General features: G+C 43.3%; 1 protein-coding gene across 4 annotated transcripts in view; it reads right to left on the bottom strand.

Annotated features, from left to right (window-relative positions):
- Positions 1-18032, bottom strand: part of armc1l (armadillo repeat containing 1, like) — a 49727-nt gene that overhangs the window by 14575 nt on the left and 17120 nt on the right. For all 4 annotated transcript variants that reach the window (XM_078542354.1, XM_078542351.1, XM_078542355.1 and 1 more), the window contains exons 2-3: positions 17324-17482; positions 16187-16278 (exon numbers count right to left, since the gene is read on the bottom strand). In XM_078542354.1, the coding sequence (XP_078398480.1) occupies positions 16187-16278; positions 17324-17479 (248 nt within the window). In that variant the 5' untranslated portion in view covers positions 17480-17482. The remainder of the gene's footprint in view (positions 1-16186; positions 16279-17323; positions 17483-18032) is intronic.

Raw genomic sequence — 18032 nt, forward strand, 5'->3', positions numbered from 1 at the left:
AGTGGACACCCCGAAACGTCAACTCTTTTTTTCTCCACTGATGCTGCCAGACCTGCTGAGTTTTTCCAGGTAATTCTGTTTTTGTTTTGGATTTCCAGCATCCGCAGTAGTTTTTTGTTTTTGGCTCCAGGATTGGCCTGTTCGGTCATCCGAGGACACACAAATCATAAAGCCTGGCATATGTTATCCTTATTTCGAGGGACTGAAGATGACGATCAGTGATGGCACTCTTATTTTGGAGTCAGAAGGTTTGAGATGTAATATCAAGTCCTATTCTGGGTCAGGGATAGGCAATTTAGGCTGGCTTATTAAACTGAATGTTATATATCATCATATGGTGCTTTTTCAAAGAGCAGGGAGCCCTTCTGGCATTCTGTCAATGTTCAACCCTGACCAATACCAAACAGACTAAGTGGTCATTCATCTCACTGTTATTTGTGAGACATTGTTATACACAAATTGGCTCATGTTTGCCTACATAACAAGAGTAACTACACTTCTAAAGCGACTTATTGGATGTGATGCACTTTTGGAAATTCTATGATCATGAAAGGCATTTTGTAATTTCAATTTTTTTCTTATACATTTTATAGTATGAAAAATGATATATTAAATCAACATTCTCCAACATTGTGACTTTACAAGATAAATTGAGTTATTTAGCAACAGTCTGATCTTTGTGATTTTGCCATGCTTTCCTTTAATGGATCTAAACATATGATCCAAGCTAACAGTTCAGTGCAGTACTGAGGGTACTCTGCATTGTTGATGGCCTTTCAGGTGAGAAATTAAAGCTAATGTCTGCTCAGATGGATGTAAAACATTCAGACATTTGTAGTACGTCAACAAGTTTTTCAGATATCCCAGCCAAAATTCTTCCCTCAACCATTTAATATTTGTGGGACTTCACTGTATGCAAATTAGCTTCACTTCAAAAGTACTCCAATGGTTGCAATGTCCTTTGGGGTGTCCTGGGGACATAACAGCACTCCACAACAATGCAAGTTATTTCTTATGTGATTCCTCCATAGTATTAAAGTGCCAGAAAAGAAATTGTAATTGCTAGAAATCTGAATATCTCCCAGAAAATATAGCAATGGAAATGAGAAAAGGTAGGTGAAGGTTTTGGATGCACATCCTTTGTCAGATTTTGATATAAAAGTATGCATTTGTGGTGGAACCATTATTTAATATTTTAAAGCCAAGGAAACTGTCAAGTAGAGAACATAATAAGAACAGTCTGGCTCACACCCGCTCTCATACCTTTTCCAGAAGAAGGCCTATGTGCTCAGTATGGTAGGTTCCTACCAGATAGTTTATTTTTAAAAATCTTCCATGTGTCACTGGACATTGACTCAGTAGTAACTTAATGAGAGGAGGGAAACATTGACTTTGAAAAAAAAAATATTCACAGCCATTATTTCTGAACTACAAATGTACAAACTACACTGTACTTAGATTTCCAGAAGGCATTTGATAAAGTGCCACATCAAAGGTTACTGCAGAAAATGAAAGCTCATGGTGTAGGAGGTAACATATGGGCATGGGTAGAAGATTGGCTAGCTAACAGGAAGCAGAGAGTTGGCATAAATGGATCTTTTTCTGATTGGCAGGGTGTGACAAGTGGTGTGCCACAGGGATCAGTGCTGGGGCCTCAACCTTTTACAATTGAGATGAGTGACTTGGATGAAAGGACCGAAGGAATGATTGCTAAATTTGCTGATGACACAAAGATAGGTAGGAAAGTAAATTGTGAAGAGGACCTAAGGAGGCTACAAAGTGACATAGATAGGTTAAGTGAGTGGGCAAAGGTATGGGCAAATGCAGTATAATGTGAGCAAATTTGAAATTGTTTATTTTGGCAGGAAGAACACAAAAGAAGCTTAATATCTAAATGGTGAGAGATTGCAGAGCTCTGGGATTCAGAGGGTGTCCCAGTGCATGAATCACAAAAGGTTAGTATGCAGGTAATTAGGAAGACTAATAGAATGTTATTATTTATTATGAGGGGAATTGATTACAAAAGTAGGGAGGTTATATGCTTCAGTTGTATAGGGCATTGGTGAGACCACATCTGGAGCATTGTAATATAGATACTGGTCTCCTTACTTAAATGCGTTAGAAGCAGTTCAGAGAAGGTTTACTAGACTAATACCAGGAATGGACGGGTTGTCCTATGAGGAAAGGCTGGACAGTTTAGGCTTGTAACCACTGGAATTTAGAAGAGTAAGAGGCAACTTAGTTGAAACCTTTAAGATGCTGAGGGGTCTTGACAGGGTGGATGTGGAGAGGATGTTTTCTCTTCTGGGAGAATCTAGAACTAGGAGTCACTGTTTAAAAATAAGGGGTCGCTCATTTAAGACAGAGATGAGGAGAAATTTTTTTTCTCTCAGAGGGTTGTGAGTCTTTGGAACTCTCTTCTACAAAAGGCGGTAGAAGCAGAGTTTTTGAATATTTTTAAGGCAGGGCTAGATAGATTCTTGAAGGTTATCTGGGGCAAGCAGGAATGTGGTGTTGAGATTACATTCAGATCAGCCATGGTCTTATTGAATGGCCGAGCAGGCACGAGGGGCCAAGTGGCCTAATCCTGCTTCTAATTCGCATGTTCGTATGTACAAATCATCCTTGGCAGACAATCCAAGTAATAATGTTCATACAAAACCCCGGACCATTCAGGGGGAGCACTACAATACCCCCCAGAGCGAGTGACACTGATTGTGGTTGCATGCTGCGCATACCACAATCTGGCACTGGCAAGGTGGGGCCCACTGGAGAAAGGGGATCTTGAGGCAACTCCACAGGCCACAAAGGATGAATCCAGTGGTGAGTCAGAAGAGGAGCATGGTGAGGAGAACACCAAGGGCATAAAGGCAGACTCCACAGGTATCCTTCAGGGAGGCAAGGGCGCCTTGATCCAACGCTCCATCAACTAGGCTGCCAAAGATCTGCTTCTACCTCATGCCAGGGCTGCCGCCTCCATCCAGGATGCCTGAAATGACCCTTTCGTTTGAAACCAAAGTCCACTCAATGCCTATGCAATAAAGTTTAGAGCTGCTCACATCAAGCATTAGATAGTGGCAAGCCCTACACCAAAATAAGGTGAAGCATACTAAGGCCATTAAGACAAAAGCAAAATTTATATCATTTTGACACACAAAAAATGAACATAACTATATCTGGTGTTATTGGCCACACCAGTAAACATATTAACAGAATGTGGCAGAACAGAAGATCACCCGTGAACAGTCCCTCTTGTGCTCATGGTGCTTTAAGCTTAAGTTTACGAGTGTCGCGTCTTGTTGCACACCCCCCAACCCCCCCACCACGCTGGCAGCAGCATTGGAGGCAACCTTCTGGCTCTGGTGCCTTGTTGGCCTTGATGACCTTGGCAGTCATCCTCTGGCCAGTGGAGCCTGTGCTGGCCACACCTGGGAGGGAGCAGCCAGTGCCATGGCTGGCATTTCCCTAGTCACAGCAGCCTCATCAGATGCCACAGTCATTGGCAGAGGTACGGAGGAGCTACTGCCGTCATCCAGAGCACCCTGAGGGAAGCCCACAGAGACAACAAGTAGGTTGTGCGCCAACTTGAGGTCAGTCTGGACCTCCCTGCTTGCCATTGATGGACGGGCACCTAGCTGGGATTCTGGGTGTCTCATCCATCTCCCACACTGGCAATGACTGCCTGAGGTCATTGCCTGTATGAGGGCTTGCAGGTCCCAGCGCAACCCCAGGAACTCCTGATTCTGTTTCTGGAGCTGCCTCTCCATGAGAGTCGCCACACTCTCAATGGAGGAGGCAGTGGGCTCAGCAATGAGGGTCAACGCAGTGCTCATGCTTTGCATGAAATCCTCCATATGCACGCCAACCCTCTTGGATCTCTGCCAGATCCTCCCGCATATCCCATTGGACATCCAGAATCTGCTGCTTAATGGACAACCCCAGAGGCTCATCATCTGCCTTCAACTCAGCATCATCCTGGTCTCCAGCAGTCCTCCAACTGATGGCGCCCTGGGCACTCTCTGCCTCCACCTGCTCCACAAGCGTGTGTGAAGTGCCCTCACCGCTGTGCACTGACGTTGTAGCCAACGATCTAACACCCACTAAGGTGCTGGTATCTGCGCTAGTGCCTGGTTCAGAGAGCAAGTGTGACGCAGGTGCATCTGAAGCCCAGTGGTCTTCTGGCGACAAGGATGGCTCTTTGAGGTCCTGCATTCATGTGCGCATTGGCGAATCTAAGGGAGAACAACGACATGTCATTAGTTCAAGTCATCACATTGTCACTGTGCATGCTAGGTGGCCTGGTAAGACAATGGAGGTCTGCATCATGGTGCTATCGTCTTTCAGTGATCAATGGGGACTCCAGGTTTGAGGCTCACATTAATGATGAGACTACACAAGAATGCTTGCACCATCCAACGCTCTCACCTCTGTGCACTGCACTCTAACCTTTGTCAGAGACACCCCAGGCTCTCCATGACCGGCTGACTGAGGTGGGTGGTGGCATTCCAGCTCCAAAGCGTCCATTTCAATCCTCGTCAATATTAGGAGGTTTGGGGAGTCTCCGCCTGTCCTTGAGCTCTCGATGGTGTTATGGCTCCTCTTCTCCTGAAAGGACAAAGGAGGATTGATTAGTCCACTCTCTACTTGTAGTGTCACTGCAGCCTGGCCAACCTCACCTGAGGGGCACCTTGAGGGGCACATCCGAGTCGTGGCCCCTGAGCTGCAAGGCACTCAGGCCAAGTAGTCAGGGATCACCCCCTCTGCCAGCTCTGGTTCGTCACTGACAGTTGGCACTCAGACTCTAACACCCTTGAGCTCCATGGGGGGACAGCCAGATCTGAACACTTCTCCACACTGATCCATGGCAACATGGTACTCACCCTTGCTGAGCGCAGCAGGTTGTTGAACCTTTTGCAGCACTGCACCCATGTGTGCCTCACAATGTTGCGGCTGCTGACCTCGGCTGCCACCTCCTCCCAAGCTTTTTTGGTCTGGTAAGGTGGCCTCCTTCTGTCATCCCCGGGAACGAGGGTGTCCTGCCTGACACCCACCTCCTCCACAAGGACTCTGAGGCACTCGTCTGAGAAACGGGGGGCTGAGGGCCCACCCAACCTGCCCTCCTGCCTGAGGTTTCCTGCCACTGGTGAGGTCATCGTTCCAGTCTCCGGACCAAATAAAGATTCTCCCCTGGCAGCCTTCAGGGGACTGCCTTTGCCGGTTTTAAAGCACCCGCCAGGTTGCCATTGAACCTGGTGCCCGCCTGGCTCTTCCCGACCATTCGGAAGACGCATTTCACGCTGGACGGGTCTTAATTGGCCAGCCAGCATGATATCGCAGTCGGGGGTCAAATGTGGTCGCAGGCCCGTTTCCTGTCTCCTCCCGGGCCCACCGATCACACGCACCCGATGAGGGAAAAATTCAGGCCTAAGTCTTTGTAGAAAAGCTACTAGTTTCCTGCAGCCTATGGCTCTGAGGTAGGAAAAATTACATCCTAACAGAGGAGATCCTTTGTAATGTCTGAGGAGCATCTTAAGATTTTGCAATATTGTAAATTAGTCAAAAGAGCAATCTGTGTTTTATTGTACGAACATTATTGCTTGGTTTGTCTGCCAAGGACGATTTGTACAGTCCAGGCATTGGAAGTGCATCTTCAGAAGACCTGTGATCCTTTCTATCACTGCTCTTGTGGAGGTATTACTCCTATTATAACGCTGCTCTGCCTCTGTTCTTGGGTGGTGGAGAGGTGTCATAAGCCACCTTTTCAATAGCCCTTGTCACTCAGCAGCTATCATAGAAACTAGGAGCAGGAGTAGGCCATTCGGCCCTTCGAGCCTGCTCCGCCATTCATTATGATCATGGCTGATCCTCTATCTCAACGCCATATTCCCACTTTCTCTCCATACCCCTTGATGCCCCTAATACCCAAAAATTTAGCAATTTCTTTCTTGATTATACTCAGTCACCTGGCCTCCACAGCCTCCTGTGGTAGAGAATTCCACAGGTTGACCACCCTCTGAATGAAGAAATTTTCCTCACCTCAGTCCTAAATGGTCTGCCCCATATCCTGAGACTGTGGCCCCTGGTTCTAGACTCCCCAATCAGGGGAAACAACCTCCTTGCATCTAGTCTGTCCAGTCCCGTTAGAACTTTATATGTTTCAATCAGATCCCCTCTCATTCTTCTAAACTCTAGTGAATACAGGCCCAGTCAAACCAATCTCTTCTTATACGATAGTCCTGCCATCCCCGGTATCAGCCTAGTGAACCTTCGCTGCACTCTTTCTATGAGAAGTATATCCTTTCTTAGGTAGGGAGACTAAAAATGCATGCAATACTCCAGGTGTGGTCTCAGCAAGGCCCTGTATAACTGCAGTAAGACATCCCTATTTCTGAACTCAAATGCTCTTGCGATGAAGGCCAACATACCATTTGCCCTCCTAATTGCTTGCTGCACCTGCCTATTTACTTTCATTGACTGGTGTACAAGGACACCCAGGTCCCTTTATACATTCACATTTCCCAATATATCACTATTTAAATAATACTCTGCTTTCTGTTTTTCACACCGAAGCGTATAACTTCACATTTATCCACGTTATACCTCACCTGCCATGTGTTTGCCTACACACACTTGTCTAAATCGCCCTGAAGTCTCCTTGCATCCTCCTCACAACTCCGCCCAGTTTTGCGTTGTCCACAAACTTGAAAATATTGCATTTGGTTCCCTCATCCAAGTCATTTATATACATCGTGAATAGCTGGGGCCCAAGCACGGATCCCTGCGGTACACCACTAGTCATCGCCTGCCACCCAGAAAAAGGCCCATTTATTCCAACTCTCCGTTTCCGGTCTGTCAACCAATTCTCAATCCATATTATCCCAAATCCCATGTGCTTTAATTTTGCCCACTAGCCTCTTATGTGGGACCTTATCAAAAGCTTTCTTGAAATCCAAATACACCACATTCACTGACTCTCCCTTATCTATTCTACTAGTTACATCCTCAAAAAACTCCAGTAGATTAGTTAAGCACTATTTCCCTTTCATAAACCTATGCTGACTTTGTCTAATCCCGTTAATGCTTTCCAAGTGTTCTGTTACCACGTCTTTTATAATAGTCTCTAGCATCTTCCCCACTACAGATGTTAGGCTAAATCATCTGTAATTCTCTGTTTTTTCTCTCCCTTCTTTTTTTAAATAGTGGGGTTACATTTGCCACCTTACAATCTGTAGGAGCCGTTTCAGAGTGTATAGAATTTTTGAAGATGACCACCAATGCATCCAATATTTCCAGGGCCACTTCCTTTAGTACTCTGGGATGTAGACTATCAGGCCCTGAGGATTTTTCAGCCTTTAACCCCAATAATTTCTCTAGCACCATTTTTTTACTAATACTGATTTTCTTCAATTCCTCCCTCTCACTAGACCCTTGGTTCCATAACATTTCTGGGAAATTATATGTGTCCTCTTTTGTGATGACAGAACCAAAATATGTGTTCAATTCTTCTGCCATTTCTTTGTTCCCCATTATAATTTCCCCAGTTTCTGACTGTAAGGGAACTATGTTTGTCTTAGTTAATCTTTTTGTCTTCACATATTTATAGAAGCTTTTGCGTCAGTTTTTATGTTCCTTGCAAGTTTACTCCCATACTCCATTTTCCTCCTCTTGATCAATCTTTTTGTCCACTTTTGCTGAATTCTAAACCACTCCCAATCCTCAGGCTTGCTGCTTTTTCTGGCAATTTTATGTGTCTCCTCTTTGGATCTAATACTATCCCTAATTTCTTTTGTAAGCCATGTTGAGCCACATTTCCTGTTTTGTTTTTGTGCCCGACAGGAATGAATAATTGTTGTAATTCATGCCTTAAATATTAGCCACCGCCTATCCACTGTCAACCCTTTTAGTAAGGTTCCCCACTCCATCATTGCCAACTTGCGCCTCATTCCCTCGTAGTTCTCTTTATTTAGATTCAGGACCCTAGTTTTGGATTCAACTTCTTTACTCTCCGTCCTAATGAACAATTCTATCATTTTATGGTCGCTCTTCCCCAAGGAACCCCGCACAACAAGATTGTTAATTAGTCTTTTCTCATTGCACAATACCCAATCTAGAATAGCCTTCTCTCTAGTTGGTTCCTCAATGTATTGGTCTAAAAAACTATCCAGGAAATCCTCCTCCACAGTATTATTGCTCGTTTGGTTTGTCCAATCTATGTGTAGATTAAAGTCACCCATGATTACAGTTGTACCCTTATTGCATGTGTCTCTAATTTCCTGCTTAATGCCTTCACTTACATCTCCATTACTGTTTGGGGGCCTAAAGACAACCCCCCCGCCCCCCCAAGGTTCTCTGTCCCTTGGTGTTTCTTATTTCCACCCAAACAGATTCCACATCAGGATTTTCTGAGCCAATATCCTTCTTCACTGTTGCATTGATTTCCTCCTTTACTAACAATGCTACCCCAACTCCTTTCCCCATTCATCTGTCCATCCTAAATATTGAATACCCCTAGATGTTCAGTTCCCATCCTTGGTCACCTTGCAGCCATGTCTCCATAATTGCAACTATATCATGACCGTTTATATCTATTAGCGCTGTTAAGTTATTGAGAATGCTCCGCGCATTAAGATACAATGTCTTTAGACTTGTCTTTTTAACCTTGTTAGTCATCTTAGTTTTATTTTGGACTATGATCCCATTTATTCCTCACCCTTGTTTTTTCTGCCTTGCACTTTTGCTTCTTACTTTTCTGTCTTTTGTTTCTATCCTTGTTTCCCCCTACTCTGTCTCCCTGCTCAGGTTCCCACCCCCTGCCATTCTAGTTTAAATGCTCCCCGACCACACTAGCAAACACAGCGCCCCCCCCCACCACCTGCAAGGACATTGGTCAAGGTCCTGCCCAGATGCCACCCGTCCTGTTTGTACTGGATCCACCTTCTCCAGAACCAGTCCCAATGTCCCAGGAATCTGAATTCCTCCTCCCCTACGCCATTTCTTCAGCTATGTATTCGTCTGATATATCCTGTTATTTCTACTCTTGCTAGCACATGGCACTGGTAGTAATCCTGAGATTACTACCTTTGAGATCCTACTTTTTAATTTACGTCCTAACTCCCTATATTCAGCTTGAGAGACCTCATCCCTTTTTTAACCTATGTCATTGGTACCAATATGTACCACGACCACTGGCTGTTCACCCTCCCCTTTCAGAATGTCCTGCAGCCTCTCCAAGACATCCTTGACCCTGGCACCAGAGAGGCAACATACCATCCTGGAGTCTCTTTTGCAGCCATAGAAACCCCTGTCTCTTCCCCTTACTATTGAATCCCCTATCACTATAGCCCTGTCACTCTTCTTCCTCCCATCTTGTGCAGCAGAGCCACCCATGCTGCCATGGACTTGGCTCCTGCTGCATTCCCCGAGAAGTCGTCTCACCCCAACAGTATCCAAAACGGTATATCTGTTAGAGAGAGGGACCCCTGTACTACCTGCCTTCCTCTACTTTGCCTGGTGGTCACCCATCCCCTTTCTGCCTGTTCAGTCTTTAACTATGATGTGACAACCTCACTGAATGTTCTGTCCATGATAATCTCAGCATCGTGGATGCTCCACAGTGAATCCACCCGCAGTTCCAGCTCCAAAATGCGGTTAGCCAGTAGCTGCAGTTGGACATACTTCCTGCACACATGGTTGCCAGAGACATGGGAAGTGTCCATGATTTCCCACATAGCGCAGGAAGAGCATATCATGGGTGAGAGCTCTGCTGCCATGACTTCCCTTTAGATTAAGCTCGTTAGTTACTCCCTTTAAAGAATACTAATTACGCTAGAGGCCTTATTCGACTCCAAACACTCCTACTACAGTCCAAAGACTTCACCTTATTTTGTTTCAGCTAATGGACTGCAGCAGTTTAATTAGTAGAAAAAGTAGTAGAGGTATTCACCTGGCCCTACTTACCTATCAGCTGCCTCCCCTGCATCCGTCACTTTTTGAATCGTAACATCCTCGCGCAGCTTTCAGCCCTGAGTCCAGCTCCTGCTCTTTTTAAATCTCCACTCTGGCGGCTCAGCTCCCGCTCTTTTTAAATTTCTATCCATCCATTCAGTTGGGCTGGAGCACTGAATAGCCTTGGCACCTGGGAGTGTCTGAGGATATAAGCGTCATGGGAACTGCCAGGGCACCTTGCACAGACTTGCAGAATCTGTGTCTTGTGGTCACACACTATTTTGACTTTCATCGAGTGGAAGCCCTTCCTGTTGACAAAGGCACTTGGCTGACCCACTGGCGCCTTGATGGCCACATGTGTGCAGTCGATTGCACCTTGAATGTGGGGGAACCCAGCAAATGCTGCAAAGCCTCTGGCTCAGCCTGGCTGGCCTCGTCTGTCTGGAAATGAATAAATGTCATTACCTGCCTGCACAGGGCTTCTGTTACCAGCTCGACACAACTGTGGACAGCTGATTGGGACGCTCCACAAAGATCCCCTACTGACCGCTGGAAAGAGCCAGAGGCATAGAAGTCGAGGGCCACTGTGACCTTCAGAGGCAGTGCCATGGGTTGTCCACCCACATAGTTGGAGGTGATCTCGGGCCCATTCATATGACAAATGGAGGTCACCGACTCCCTGGGGTGGCAGAGCCTCCTTCGTAATTGCACCTTGGACATATTGAGGTAGCCGCATCGCTGCACGTAAACCCTGGCAGCAGGATAGAGGCATCTTCTGTGGCCCCTTATGCCTTAGACCACCTGCTGGCCCTGTGCCTATTGTGCCTGTGCTTCTCCTCCTACAGGTTCCTCCTCTGGAAGCTGCATAGGGACACCTGGCCTCCTTTCCCTTCTGCCCCTCTCTTCCCCCTCAGAGGTGGTGCCACCAGCAGAGACCACAATCCCCATTACCAGGGTTACAGAAGGCTGTCTGATACCTGGAAGAGTCCACATGATCAAAATTCCCCGGTGGGGGGGGGAAACACGCCTTGGAGACACCATTGAGTCCTGAAATGAAGTCTAGAAATGCTAACAATGAAGCTAGCTCAGAAGAGGGATGAAGCTGTCAAATTCAAGTAAGCAACCAGCAGCAAACTATCTTCCAAACTCTTCACTATCACAATGGCAATGCTGCTGACCCTTTTTATCCCACCCTTGGATGAAGTTTTGTAAGATGTGGGCTGCCCGCCTGCCCGATTTGCCTCTGTGGTGAGTGTGAAATCGCATGGGCAACGTAAAATCGCAAACAATTGTCTTTTTAATGGCCTTAAGTGGCCTTTTAATTGATGGCAGGTGCGGCTCCGACACCCACAGGTGCCTGCCAACCTGAAGATTGCTTGCATGTGGGATGATATCAGGATTCTCGCCCAATGTCATCTCGTGCTATTTCACGTCCATTCGAGTCGAGTGTGCGCCCACGAGGTGCAAGATTCTGCCCTCAGTATGGCTGATCTTGAAAGTTAAATAAACAGATAATGGAAATATCCTTAGCAAAGTGAAGCAGTAGATAAAAGAGTTAAATATCCATTTCCTAATAAAGGTGGACTTAGAAAGTACCTTAGACAGAAATCTTAGATGAGTGTCCTTTCAGGATGGAAAGGAGAGCTGCAAAACACTGTGTGCAGTGTGTAGAATACTGATTTCCATGTTACTTTATCTGCCCAAATCTTCTGAGAGATCCTGAGAACTAATAGATGAAAGAAGGCATAAACATTTGCCAGTACAGAATATACATGCCATCTTCATAGATGCAAAGAAGCTGCAGAATCAAACATTTCCCAGATTGTACCTGGATGAACCTCCTGTTTCTAAAGATGAATGCTGGAGTAATACTCCATCATGGCAAAGTTAGAGGGATGCTGAGTGGTTATAACACTACTACTGGTTTATTAGCATTTCATGTTAACAGAGAACTAAGACAGCTAAATGCAACATACAATGCTCAATCTGACCTAGAGCTTGAAAGAGGAAAATTAAAATTTTCTCCTCAATCTAGTTGCCTCTCAAGGGGACAACTAGCTACACCAGCTGGAACAACAGTGGTTGATTTTCAGACACTTGGTAATGAATGCTTAGCTGCAGAAATGTGTGTAGTCTTCACAGAGAACAACTATTATCATTGCCATCATACCAAAAATGCAAAAAAGAGTCTATTGATATCCAGCTTCCCTTTTGTAGAGCACAGCAAATAATTCATTGAAGTGATTTGAGAATAGGACTCAATACTTGGAAGAGATTTTGCTACATCATCTAATACAATGCAGCAGAATCTGCTTTGGGTGCATACAAGAGTCCAGATGGATTGGTGGATTCGGCAATGTCCTACCGCTGGCATGACGAGAAGAAGCAGCAAAGCTGTTCCCGATGGAAGAAGAAATGAACCAAATGTCAAAGCTGACAACCTCTGTGAGAATCAAGTGAAAGCTCTATCCCAGGACTGTTATTGCTGGCGTGTTTATGCTTTGCCCATCTGAGTTAAATATTAAATGCCCTAGAAATGTTAAAGCGGAAAAGCTCAGAATCACCTAGCACAAGACTACACTGCAATGGATGAAAAGTACTTAGCGGCCACTATGATTATGCTTTACATAGTGTTTAAAAACAGTCTTATCACTCTTGGAAAAAATATTTCTTCCAATCACAAGGGTATACAATGGGAAGAGGAGGAAACATGGCCCAAAACCACGGGGCAAGCTTTTACACAGCGCAGGAAGGTAGTGGGCAAAAGGTTTACTTCACCTACATTAAGCACATTATGCCTTCATGGCCAAATTCATTGGATAAGTCAAGAAATAGAAGTCTACAGTTAGTTAGTGATAACATTTTAAAAAGTTTAGAAGTGTTAATTTTAGTTATTCTAATTTGGGAAAATGTGATAAATCAAAGAGCAGAAACAAGGTAAGGGAGAAAGGCATTAATATGGGAAATGATAAACAGACCATGACAGGAAGAGACAGAGTGTACAGGTCTAAGAATAAATCAGTAGATAAGGCTAGAGGCTACGAAAATAATAAAAGGACAAAACTAAAGACTCTGTATCTGAATGCATGTAGCATTCCAAACAAAACAGATGAACTGATAGCGCAAATAGAGGAATATAAGTACGATAGCCATTATAGAGACATGGTTGCAGGGTGACATAGATTAGGACCTGAATATTAAAGGGTACATGACAATTCGGAAGGACAGGAAGTTAGGAAAAGGTGGAGCGGTGGCTCTGTTAATTAATGATGGCATTAGCACAATAGAGAGGGATGGCTTAAGTTCAGGAAACCAGGATGTAGAAGCAGTTTGGGTAGAGATGAGAAATGATAAAGGCAAGAAGCCACTTGTGGAAGTGGTGTACAGGCTCTCTAATTGTGACTAAATGGTAGGATAGAGTTTCAAGGCAGAGATAATGGGAGCTTGTCTGAAAGTATGGCAATAATCATGGTGGGGTTTTAATCTCCATATAGACTGGAAAAATCAGATGGGCAAAGGAAGCCTAGATGAGGAATTCATAGAATGTTTTTGGGATAGTTTCTTAGAACAGCATGTTCTGGAGCCAACTAGAGAGCATGCTATACTAGATCTGGTATTATGCAACGAGATAGGATTAATTAATGACTTCATAGTGAAGGCACCCCTAGGGATCATAAGAAGATTGAATTTTACATTCAGTTTGAGGTAGAGAAGTGTGGGTCCAAGAATAGTATTTTAAACTTAAATAAGGGCAATTATGAGGGCTTGAAAGCAGAGTTAGCTAAAGAGAACTGGCAAATGAGGTTAAGGGATAGGTCCATAGAGATGAAGTGGCAGACATTTAAAGGGACATTTCCTAATACACAGAATAGATACATTCCAATGAGAAAGAAAAATTCCAAGGGAAGGACCCACCATCTATGGCTAACTAAACTAGTTAACGACAGTATCAAACTTAAAGAAAAAGCATATAATTGCGCAAGGATGGGTGGCAGATCAGAAGATTGGACAGAATATACAAAACAGCAAAGAATGACTAAAAGGTTAATGAGGGGAAAATCAGAGTATGAGAGAAAGCTAGCTAGAAATATAAAAACAGACAATAAGAGTCTCTATAGATATTTAGAAAAGAGTTAACAAAGTGAGCGTTGGTCCTATAGAAAGTAAGTGTGTGGAATTAATAATGGAAAATAAGGAGATGATAGGTGAATTGAACAGTTATTTTCACAGAATCACACAGTGCAGAAGAGGCCCTTCGGTCCATCGAGTCTGCACCGACATGTGAGAAACACCTGACCTCCCTACCTAATCCTATTTGCCAGCACTTGGCCCATAGCCTTGATTTTGCATCAGTCTTCACTATAAAGGATACAAGTAACATCCCAGATATAGCTGTAAATCAGGAAATGGAAGGGAGAGAGAAACTCAAGAAAATTACAATCACCAGGGAAGTGGTACTGAGCAAATTGTTGGAGCTGGGTCCTGATGGATTTCATCCCAGGGTCTTAAAAGAAGTGGCTGGTGAGAATGCATTGGTTTTAATTTCCCAAAATTCCCTAGATTCGGGAAGGGTTCCATTAGATTGGAAAATAGCGAATGTAACTACTTTATTCAAAAATGGAAGGAGACAAAAAGCAGGAAACTACAGGCCAGTTAGCTTAACATCTGTCATAGGGAAAACGTTAGAAGCTAATAATAAGACTTTAAAGACTTATAGAGGCACTTAGAAAAATTCAAGGTATTCAGCCAGAGTCAACATGGTTTTGTGAAAGGGAAATCATGTTTAACCAATTTATTGGAGTTCTTTGAAGAAGTGGCATGTGCTGTAGATAAAGGTGGATGTACTGTACTTAAATTTCCAAAAAGTATTTGATAAGGTGCCACATAAATGGTTATTGCGGAAAATAAAAGGTCATGGTGTACGGGGTAACATATAAGCATGGATAGAAGATTGGCTAGCTAACAGGGAACAGAAAGTAGGCATAAATGTATCACTTTCTGGTTGGCAAGATATAACGAGTGGTGTACCACGGGGATCAGTGCTGGGGCCTCAACTTTTTACAAGTTACTTTTACAAATGACTTGGATGAAGAGACCGAAGGTATGGTTGCTAAATTTGCTGATGACACAGAGCTAGGTGAGGGGTGATGGTGGCATAGTGTTAATGTCGCTGGACAGTCCAGAGACTCAGGCTAATGCTCTGGCGACATGGGCTCAAATCCCAACATAGCAGCTGGTGGAACTGGAATTCAGTTAATAAAGCTAGTCTCAGTAATGGTGACTATGAAACTATTATCGATTGTTATAAAAACCCATCTGCTTCACTAATGTCCTTTAGGGAAGGAAATCTGCCATCCTTATCTGGTCTGGCCTACATGTGACTCCAGACTCACAGCAATGTGGTTCACTCTGAACTGCCCTCTGAAGTAGCAAGCCATTCAGTTCAAGTTCAGTTAGGGATGGACAACAAATGCTGGCCTTGCCAGCGATGCTCACATTCCAGGAAAGAATTAACAAAAACTAAAGGAAAGTAAGTTGTGAAGAGGACATAAGGAGGCCACAAAGGGATATAGATAGGTTAAGTGAATGGGCAAATGGAGTATAATGTGGGAAAATGTGAAATTGTCCATTTTGGCAGGAAGAATAAAAAACAAGCTTATTATCTAAATGCGAGATTGCAGAGCTCTGAGATGCAGAGGGATTTGGGTGTCCTAGTGCATGAATCATGAAAGATTAGTATGCCAGCAAGTAATTAGGAAAGCTAATGGAATGTTTGTTTAAAGCAAGGAGATTTGAATTAAAAAGTACAGAAGTTATGTTTCAGTTATACAGGACACTGGTGAGAACACATCTGGAGTACTGTGTACAGTACTGGTCTCCTTTTTTAAGGATGGATGTAAATGCATTGGAAGCAGTTCAGAGAAGGTTTACTAGATTAAAATCTGGAATGGACGGGTTGTCTCATGAGGAAAGGTTGAACAGTTTCGGAGGTGAAAGGTTATTGGGGGTAGGCGGGAATGTTGAGTTGAGGTTACAATTAGATCAGCCATGATCTTATTGAATAGCGGAACAGGCTCGAAGGGCCGAGTGGCCTATTCCTGCTCCTAATTCATATACCCAAAATCTTTTTAAAAGTAGTAAGCATAAGCTATCACTCAAGGATAGAACTTTATTGAACGTTACAATTTTCTAAAATTGCCAGAACTTTACATCATAGGTAGAAATCGCATGTAATAGTTACCTTTCCTGTAGTCTTTCAAGATTACTCATCATTCTCAACTCATTTTTCATGATCTCTCGGTTAGAAGGACATTCTGCTAGATATCGCAGTGCCTGACAACAAGGGAATACTACGCCAGTCAAAATGATCCAGAAGAAATGCATCAAATAGCAATATTATTTGTATTTAGATGACAGGATAGGAGAACAAAGGTACTTGCATGATAAGTTTTTATTCAATTTTGGTGGCCTTAAAATGGACAGAACATAAATCTTCAAATTTAATCTTTTTATTATGGGAGATGATTTTAATTCTGCCTTCCCAGCTATTTTACCCACTATAATAAAATGAAATAATAAGAGTTAAAAAGGGAGGTGGAGAGGGAGAATAAGTAAGCTTCTGGGTCCATCCAATATTGCAAACACAGCTATATTTCATAAGAATTCTCCATCGGCAGAACACTAGATATTTAAGTGATGAGAGTGAGAATAAGATTGCAGCCTCGTAAAAATCTTGCTGTTCTGCAAATAGTGGAGTAAAACTTGCAGTTGCACATTAGTGTGTACAAGAAAGCTGATGTGGACAAATGCAGTAGATGGTGTAACAGCCAGTTCTTTGGGGGAGATGGTAGTACAGTGGTAATGCTGTAGGGACACAGGTTCAAATCTCACATGACAACTGGTGGAACTTAAATTCAATTAACAAGCCTGGAATATAAAACTAATCTCAGTAATGGTGACCATGCAAATAATTTCAAAACTATCTAGTTCACTAGTGCTCTTCAGGGAAGGAAATCTCCCATCCTTATCTGGTCAGGCCTATGTGATTTCAGACCCACAGCAATCTTAATTTCCCTCTGAAATGGCCTAGCAAGCCATTTAGTTCAAGAGCAATTAGGGATAGACAACAAATGCTGGCCTTGCCAGTGACACCCACATCCCATGAAAGAATAATGGAAAGAAAGTTACAGATTCAACTCACTAGAAGTAAATTCAATGACAGTACAGAAAGTCGGTAATTTTTTAAAAGGTTGTTATACTAGTTAGAGTGTAACAGTTTAATCTCCAGACACAGGTTAAGATTTTGTTTCAGGATTAAGTTGTACTGTAATTTGTCCTAAAGAAAAATACTTAGCAGATCAAATAGAAAGTTACATACCTGAAGGGCACAATGCAACACTTGTAGATTGCAGTGGTCCAGGAACAGAACTAGGCCAGGAAGACAACCCTTGTCTTTAACAATGGCTTCTCTATTCTGCGGTTCTGAAGCCATTTGACTAACCACTGACAAAGCATCCATCATCTTGCAGGCCATTCACTGTAATTTTGCACAAACAATTGGACCACAATTATTAAGCAATTATAATCTACAGGTTTTAGTCATTTGTAAAAATTGCATTTTAAATTAGTTTTAGTATTCAAATATTAAGTTAAAATTATGTAAATACATAAATATAATATTCAAACATTACAATAGCTTTCCCCACATACAACCCTAAATAAACAGTAACAGCTGATTATGTAAGCACATCATTCAGTATGTCATAATTTAAAATTAACTACGAAGAATCAAATAGGAAACTCTTTCGAGTTATCAACAGTCACAGATTGCAACTCTTTCGAGTACAATCACAGTTCTTGGTTTCCAGGAGCGGGACATGAACCCACAACCCTTTGATTCAAAGGCGAGGGTGCTATAGGAAGGGGCACTTTGTTAACTGCATATTAATTGTATTTAATTGTGTGCAGGTGGTGGGCTTTAACTGGGAATTGATTCACTTGTTCCCCTAAATAAGAACGGACTGAAGAACTGTGGTTGTTGGGTTTGGAGGTGCATATTTGTAACATGTATCTCTGTAAATTAATGC

This window comes from Cetorhinus maximus, chromosome 5, assembly GCF_964194155.1.
Source record: "Cetorhinus maximus chromosome 5, sCetMax3.hap1.1, whole genome shotgun sequence".
Classification (NCBI taxonomy): domain Eukaryota; kingdom Metazoa; phylum Chordata; class Chondrichthyes; order Lamniformes; family Cetorhinidae; genus Cetorhinus; species Cetorhinus maximus.